General features: G+C 31.6%; 1 protein-coding gene across 2 annotated transcripts in view; it reads left to right on the top strand.

Annotated features, from left to right (window-relative positions):
* LOC136843769 (protein turtle homolog A-like) overlaps positions 1–9,219 on the top strand; it is a 50,970-nt gene that overhangs the window by 57 nt on the left and 41,694 nt on the right. The window contains exons 1-2 of one of the 2 annotated variants that reach the window (XM_067112454.1): positions 1–75; positions 3,568–4,297. The exon at positions 1–75 is cut by the window's left edge and continues 57 nt beyond it. In XM_067112454.1, coding sequence (XP_066968555.1) covers positions 4,213–4,297 — 85 coding nt within the window. In that variant the 5' untranslated portion in view covers positions 1–75; positions 3,568–4,212. Of the gene's footprint in view, positions 182–3,567; positions 4,298–9,219 lie in introns of both variants that reach the window. The other variant, XM_067112465.1, reaches the window with a different exon arrangement.

Below are 9,219 nucleotides of genomic sequence, written 5' to 3'. Positions count from 1 at the left end.
TGCTGCCGTAGCGAGAAGACGTATCGCTCGAACGGTCTCTTTATCGTTCTCCGAGTGACCCTGGCTGCAGGGATGGTGCGTTAACCATAAAGTTACTTGACGGCTCATTTCTATATCCGAGCTTGGTTGACTAGACAATAGTAGTCAGTTATTTAGACTGCTATTGCAAGTTGTAATCACGGTAATACTTCTTTGAATAGCTCGTTTTCTCGTAAAACCTCCTCTGTCATTTTTACAGTAACAATGTAACTGGTGAGCATTATCTACTTTGGAAATATTTTGTTAATTTTAAGAAAGGAAAGGCTGCATATTACTAATCACTATTATTAATAATCACTGTACTTTTATTCTTTTCATGGCGAGTGGTTAGAGAGAGAAAAAAAAAATGAGTACGTATTTTAGGCAAAAACTTCAGTGACAAGTTTCAGTAGAAGTGTACAATAAATAATTGGCAAGATTAGTGTTTCAGGTCAAAATCTTGATAAAGATGATGTTTCGAATGGACATCAGATATGTGGTGTAAAGCTGAAAGACAAATGATTTTCTTTGCCTAAGCTGAATCATAACTTCAGGATAAAAGAAATTATAAGGTATCTAAAGATCGATTACAGGTAAACTACTATTCATTTAAAAAAAATAATTTTACGTTTATTAATATCTCGTTTGATGCTATATAGCTTATACAAAAGCATACCGTGAAGTACTGATAAAGCAGTTTCAAAGAGAGCGTTATTCTTAATAAGAGAAATGACACAAACATGAACACAAACTCACAAATATAATGTACTTCCAAATGATTGGTATTGTTAACAAGTAAAGAAGGAAGAACCATGACACACATTATATATATATATATATATATATATATATATATATATATATATATATATATATATATATATATATATATATATATATATATAGAATGGTGTCTCATAATTCTTACTTCTTTACTTATTAACAATACCAATCTTTTGGAACTATATTATATTTGTGAGTGTAAGTTCTTGTTTGTTACACACACGCACACACACACACACACACAAAGGCATTCACGCACAGTCTTTTTAGCCTACGAACTGATAAGAAACGGCTAATGACAGGAGAATGAGTATAATACGTCAAGTGCCATTTGTACATATGACGAATGAACTTCCGTTCTTCTAAATTATTAGTATTATTTATGTTGATGGTTATTATTACTTTTTAAATGACGGAGAGTTAGTATATAATCATCAGTTGTCTTTTGTTACCTATTCCACTTATATGTGGTCTTATCTTTTCTATTACATTATATAGAAAATAAATTATCGTTACAGAAAGTGGTCGTCTTACCTATGTTGTTTTCAGCATAATTTTTTCGATCTTCTTCTTCTTCTTCTTCTTCTTCTTCTTCTTCTTCTTCTTCTTCTTCTTCTTCTTCTTCTTCTTCTTCTTCTTCTTCTTTTTGTTATTCATCATTATTATTATTCCCTCTTTTCATGTGAAGTAAAAGGTAAGATCAATCTAAACTTCAATATTCTTTTATTTAAGATATATTTAAAAGGTTTACTATTAATTCGGACATTCGCATTTTCAAATTTTTTTACCGTCTGTTCTTATTTCATATGAAATAGTTTAGATTGGCTTTGATTGTTGTTATGTGTATCTTAAAACTCATACTACGGAAAGGATATGAAAGATCTCATCGATTTTCATTCTTTTAAGATCATTGCTGTCTGCTAGCATTCGTCTTCTTTTCGTTCGTGTTTCCTCTTACTTTGATTTATCACATATTTGTTCTCTAAGAATTTTATTTAAAATTATGCGAGAAGTCGCATGGTTATGTGTACTTGCTTCTATATATTTAATAATAATAATAGCTATTTCTCGTTAGTGTTAAATGTTGCAATAGGTAATATGCTGGCAGAGTAGAAAGAAATGTTACGTATTTGTGTGCAAAGAATATAGTGGCCGGAAATGTCCGTATATTTGAGCATTATATAAAAAAGAGGTATACTTGGTTTTATTATTCAAATCCTATATAGTCTTACATGGCTTTAATATAAAGAATGTCAATTCTTCAATGTTCTTACTTTAATTTTCATAATACGGTTTACTACTTTCTTTTGTTATCATTAATATTGAACATATTTTTCATAATTCCAAAACGAATTGCATTCATTACAGCAATTTTTAATGTATGAAGAGATAAAACACGCATTTTGGAAAGCAAATATTTCAGTGTGCTTTTTGATTCAATATTTTTAAATCTCTTTTAGTGACACTACAGGAATTGTAAGAATCCCATTTTGTAATTGAAATGTGACTAAAGATGACCGTAGACTTTAAAATTCTTCTACTTATGGAAAGTTTCAAATCTCGAAAAGTTGTTCTTACTGTATTTCTTTTTACCGGGGTGGGTTATTCTTCCTTCCTCGATTATCTTCTAAAAAGTTATTTTCTTACGATAATTTACAAATTCATAAAACCTGAACGTGTTTAATATCCACGGCAATGTCTCCCAAGAAAATCCAAGAGTGTCAACACTCCATTCTAAAACAAACCATCGCATCTTTAGTGTTGAAAAGTTGGCTTTTGTTTTCTTCTAAAAACATATGTGAAATTTACTAATATATTTATGATAAAAAACGCATTATTTAACTTGGAAAGTTAAAGTTTTTTTCCTTAGAACATTGTAAAAATATATCAAGTGACAACATATACGGAGAACGTTGATTTGGAATAATGACTAACAGATTGATTTGTATTTATAATCCGGCTTCGGAACGAATGCCAACGACACAGAGCTTGAAGCATACCATGAGAGTGAATAATAAAATAATTCAGATATTTCTTAACAAGAGAAATCAAGTTATGCCATCCTGGGTGAGATCCATTAGTTTGCAAGCCTTTTCAAAAGGGTGAGACAAATTAGAAAACCGGCCAGTGGTAACTGGGATTTCTGTACACGTCTGTTTAGCAATCTTTTTGAGTAAGCAATAGTTCCATTTTTGGGGAATTACGTTTTATTTACTACCAACTTGTATAAACGTGATTACAACTTATAATATTACATCTGTATATGATAATTTATAAACTATAACACTTTCAGATGTTTATTGAGGCTGAAGAATGATCTTGTAAAATCTGTATTCAGGTATTTTCCATATATTCAAAGTAGACCATTCACTATCAAAGAGTATCATTACATAAAAACTATCAGAAACGTTCATTTCATCCATTGAAAGTTAGGAAATAACAAGCCTATAAAAATGGGGTTAAAAGCAGCAAATAAATAAAGTCCTGTTACTGACTTCATTACAAATATTAAAAGATTAGGGTTCGATGAAATCCGAGGGAAATGTTTACAAAAGAAATAACAAGAACACAATAGTTCCATTTAATTAATACTAGACAATAAATAATGGCGTTTGCTGATAAATTTATTCCTATTCATATGCAAGTGTTATTAATGCGTATGGTACTGCATTACAATTGTAGTAACTATGTACAAGTCTCATTTTATATACTGTTTTTCTACTTATCTTAATAAAATTTGATTCATCGATTTTTCTCTTTTTTCAGCTCTAGTAAATAGAAAAAAGGATAAAAGTCCTATCACTAAACACACGTTTCGTTACTAACGATAAAAGAAAAGTGTTGTATGAGTGATTTATTTTGTTAACTGAAGTTTTGTAACTTTTTAAAAGTGACCTGTGTATAGTATGTGAACCGCAGAAAAGTTCGAAAGTTAATATCATCTCAATATATCATTCCTCTATAAAAGTAGAAATTTTATGTACCGGTAGCCATGCATTTGTTGTACAGATGAAATATAGCATTTAGTGATGAAAATAATGAAGGCCACACAAATAAAACGATCTCAAAAGTGAGTCACGAATTCACATAGTTATTATGGCAAAAGTCTATCATATCTCCTTGGGCAACCAATAGTTTTTTATTGATATTGCCTAAATTAGGCTTGTGCCTCACTTTTTGATAAAGAAATTCCATGGAAAATCGAAGTTTGACCACAGAAAAAAAATAAAACATAGAGCAAACTAAAGGTAAACATGACGTGCTACCTCCCACACCAATACGATACGCGAGGTAAAACACTGAACAAATAATATCTATCGCAACATTCTAACGCACTGACGTAGAGAGAAACAAGGAACAAAAACATAAATCGACACAGAGGACAAAAAAAGAACACTGAAGAAGTGAACAATGAAGAGAGAATATGCAGTGGTGGTGACGATAGCATCGCTCGTATTACTGAAGGTCCCACTGGCATCGTCTCAGGATGATCACGGTAAGTCTCTTCGGCAATTTGCATTTTCTGTCAGATAATGATGAAGGTCGCTTCGGTGACTAATGTAGTTCGAGTGTTAGTTGACATAATTAGCAATTTCGTATGAATGTTGTCGAATAGCTGGTGGTATCATAGAGTTGTTTTTCTTATTCAAGAGAGTAAAGACATTGCTTTAACAAATTAAATGTCTCTAATATATAAATCTCATAAATAATTACTAGTGGAAATGGAAATCTGTGACCCTACGACTCACCGTTCTCTGTCTCTAAGTCTTAGATAATTTTATCTTTTCACAGAAATAATATTCATATTTCAGTATGCTTGTTCCTTTCTCAATGTACGTGTTTTGATGTCTTACGCCGGTAACTTACGAATTGACGTTTATACCAATGTTTCGAGACTGCTATGAATACAATAAATATAATTATCTTCGTCATGAAGAAACATGAAGATCAGTTTCTATTTTTTACTTTTTTTTCTATGAACATAATTTCCTTAGTTCTGTGTGTATTGCAAAGGGAAATAACATACACACACACACACACACATATATATATATATATATATATATATATATATATATATATATATATATATATATATATATATATATATATATATATATATATATATATATGTGTGTGTGTGTGTGTGTGTGTGTGTGTGTGTGTGTGTGTGTGTTTGTGTGTGTGTGTGTACGTATGTGTATATTTTGAGTGTTATGAGACGAATGCTTACAAATACGAATACGTGACTAAGAGCATATCTTCTTACTTTGTGAAAAAATTGTTTTCTTCTTCTCTAAAAGTACGAGAGAACAATATGCCAGCCAGGACGAACGTATCCTGATCACTAAATGTGGAAATTGGGTTTAAAACAGTAGTCAAAAAAATAATCCAGAATACGGGAATATATGCAGTGCATAAGTTGTAATTTGGGATTATATCATTATTTCAAACCCTCTCATATTCCTATCTGTCGAAGCAGTTGTGCAATTTCGGGAATTGTTTTTGTATTTTAAAAATGCAACAGTTTTCATTGTTTTTAAAGCAAGTTTTGTTCCATAAAAACGGTCATTATTATTGCTGTATAAATAAATACCTTAGGAACTCGTCTGTTTTGCAGTTAAACTACAAATTATGCCACAGGTTATGATTCTACGAACAATATAAATATTTTTCTACCTGGGGCTCAAATCATAAAAATGAATTAACAAGGAATTTCTAATGTAATCGAATGTTACAACTGAAAGAGGCATACCTAAGGAAAATATTCATATATAGAAAACCTGGGAGTCTATTTCAAATTGTTTGTTTTATTTTTGTCAGAAATTGCGCAAAGGGAAAAAAGTTTCTCATTCATTTCCAAAAAAAAAAATGTTTCTGTATCCGATAATGGAATATTTGATGAAGCTAAAATATTTTGCTGCCTATGATTGAAAATAAATTCAGGTTTCTTTTTTCTTTATATTTAATATTCCCTTTCCCTCCCTGTTATAACTAAAAAGCTAATGAAAACATGTACCCTTAGCAAAAGAGAAATTTCATAGTGTCTTGCATAGAATTTTTTTTTTAATATAGTTTCGGAATCGTAATTGTAATATCCTTCTAACACATGTGAACTAAATTAATGTGACTTCAGTAATGCAAATTAGTAAAACGCAATAAATTTAACATTTTAAAGATCAAAATTAGTTCCAGTACATTGAAATTAGTGGAGGTTGCAATCCCAAGACATGAAAAAAACTGTAGCCTTTGAATCGCGTATACATGATTGTTTGATTTTAACATAAAAACTTGTACAATTTTGTTAGTTTCTTTGCTTTGCTAATATAGTTATATATGTGAGGAGAGTTATAGTAATAAATTCAAGATTTAAGGTAAGATAAATCTGTTTTTATTTTAGAATGTTAAGTACGAAATCACACTTTTGATTGTAAAGTAAAATCAGCCATCAGTAATTTTTGAGGGAAATTTTATAGATGGCGCATAGATAAGCTAAGGACGAGTAAGTTACCAACTAAATATTTTTAGCTGATTCATAGAAAATCATAAAATCTCTATTGGCCTGTTTATAAATTTCTTTTTATTGAATTTTATTTTTCTTTTGTAACATTATAGTTTTCTGTGAAAGAAAACTATTGAGATGGCTATTTGTCTGTCCGGCCTCAGATCATAAAAACTACTTAGGCTAGAGGGCTGCAAATTGGTATGTTGATCATCTACTCTACAATCATCAAACATACCAAATTGCAGCCCTCTAGCGTCAGTAGTTTTTATTCTATTTAAGGTTAAATTTAGCCATGATCATGCGTCCGGCACCACTATTAGTGCCAACAACACAGACCACCACCGAGCCGTGGCTGAAAGTTTCACACAGCATTATCCGATGTACAGAAAACTCGATTGCGCCGAAGAAACTTCGGCGCATTTTTTACTTTTTTTTTTTCTTCTATAAAGAATACGATAAGGACATACTTTCTTTTCTGGTTATGCACTAAAAGATGAAGAAAAGAGAAATGATTGTAAAGATATCTGCTGTAACTTTAGATGGCGGAGTGATCCAAGAACTTATGGTAACATTTGCGGGAAATCATGATAAAATATATTTACTGTGAAAATAAAATGGAATCTGGGCGATTAAGATAACTTTATTTACCGAAAGTTATAGAATCATAACGTTACAGATGGTTAACAAGTACTCGCTCGGTATTATTATTTCCTTCATTTCCACATAGGTAGTCGCTCGGTATAATTATTTCCACATAGGAGTTTATTAGTCTGTTATATTCGATTTAATCCAAAGTAAAGACGTCGAGGAAGAAATCTCCTAAGTATGTGCAAACTTTAAACATCAGAGGTGGGTAATTGAAAGGTTAAAATTCCCAGTTTCTTATACCAATGATAGCCATTAGCGTCATTAACTTTATCTCTATCGCTGTCACCGAATCTTTAAGCAACTGAAACCCCTTTCTGGCAACCGAAAGATCACGTAGAAATAATGAAGAACATCAATGCGCAGAAGTTAATTGAAAATTGAAGGTAACCCCAACTTTCACGGTCTCTCTCTCTCTCTCTCTCTCTCTCTCTCTCTCTCTCTCTCTCTCTGTACCACCAGGATTTTGGTTATCTTAAGCTAACAATTTCTATACTGTTTTTAGCAGCATAATCTGCTTATGGTAATTAGGCAGCGCGTTATAAAGGCTTTCCTGTCGCTTTGTTATCTCCACGAGCGAAGCGTGGCTTTGCGCGTTTCCACTAATACCTTTTTTCGCTCTGGGAAATTTAAATAAAATGAACGTTTTTTTTTTTTTTTACAATATAACCGATTGCAGTAAAATGTCAAGAAAAACTGAAGCGATACATTCAGTTTAGAACAAAACCGATTACTGAATATGAATTAGTAAAAGAGCTACGGAAAATATAAATTTCAAGGAATCGATAAAAGGTCTCCAGAGTGATTTAACAAGGTTTAGGAATGCTAGCAGCTAATAATACTTACAACGATATATCGGTTAGTAAGGTACGATTGTGTTTCCATGTACATAAAAGTAAAAAACCATATATGTTCTATAGAATTCTCCGTAAGAAAATGACTCTCATCACTGCCAAAACACGCGATATGATATTATAATTCCTCAACTGTGTCGCTGCCATGTTATTTTCATGAGCGCACGCATACCACATATAAGTGTGTGCGTGTGGATATATATATATATATATATATATATATATATATATATATATATATATATATATATATATATATATATATATATATATATATATATATATATATATATATATATGTGTCTGTGTGTGTGTGTGTGTGTATATGTATGTGTGTGTATATATATATATATATATATATATATATATATATATATATATATATATATATATATATATATATATATATATATATATATATATGTGTTTGTGCGTTCGTGCAAGCGTGCGCTTACGTGTATGTGCGTGACAAAAAAACGACGCGACAGGAAAAGAGCAACCTCTTTACCTAACAGAGTTCTGTTAAAAGTAAGTAAAAAGTAAAGGTAAAAGTAAATGTGGCCAACAGACAGACAGGCCTCTGAAAATATATAGAGTAGGAATCAGAAAAGAAGGAAGATGGAAGAGAACTCTAAAGCCTGTCAGCTGAGAGAAAGTATTACGAGAGCGAATGAAAGGGAGGCGGAATCTTCCCTTCTGCGAAAGGGAACAGCGGAAGAATGAAACGATCCAATGCATCAGACAGGAAATCAGAAACCGATAACGAGAAGGTTAATGACTAAAAGGCTTGCCATTCAATTCCCTCCGGTCAAGCGGGATCAAAGAAGGAAAATCCTCTCCAATATGAAAGCAATATTGCGAGCAAGAGAAATGAGTTCAATCTAAAGTCTTTATAAAACGTACCCAACAATAAACTTCACGACAGTTACAAAGTTCAGTGTCTCCTAAGCTGGTTATATTACTCAAACATGTTCTCGTGCTTAGGAAAAGTGTATGCGCTTTCAATATAAAAATTATTTATATGAGAAACGTTTTTGGAAGGAAACCGACTTAACGCTGATCTAGCACATTTCTCAGACCATTTTAGAATTTTCCAAATTTTCTAAATTTCTCCTATTTTTACTGTTATAAGTGTTATTTATGTGCCTGTATATCAGTCTTTATATCTATGCATCTGTCTATATGCAAAAACAACCGCGCTTGATTCCCACCCGTTAACGACAGGATTTGGGTGCATTTCGTTACAACCCCTTGATGTAAACAGTGAAGTAAGTACCTAGCAGTTAGACGAATATGGTGGGTTACACCGAAGGTAGGAAGAGCATAAGGCTAATAATCTCATCGTTAAGCATATACGAAAAAAAATACTATGGTAAAAAGAATAAATTACTGGATTAGAAGAGCATAAATCTT

Source organism: Macrobrachium rosenbergii, chromosome 2, assembly GCF_040412425.1.
Source record: "Macrobrachium rosenbergii isolate ZJJX-2024 chromosome 2, ASM4041242v1, whole genome shotgun sequence".
NCBI lineage: Eukaryota > Metazoa > Arthropoda > Malacostraca > Decapoda > Palaemonidae > Macrobrachium > Macrobrachium rosenbergii.
The sequence above is the reverse complement of the archived record's forward strand: the minus strand, read 5'-3'. Positions and strand labels throughout refer to the sequence as shown.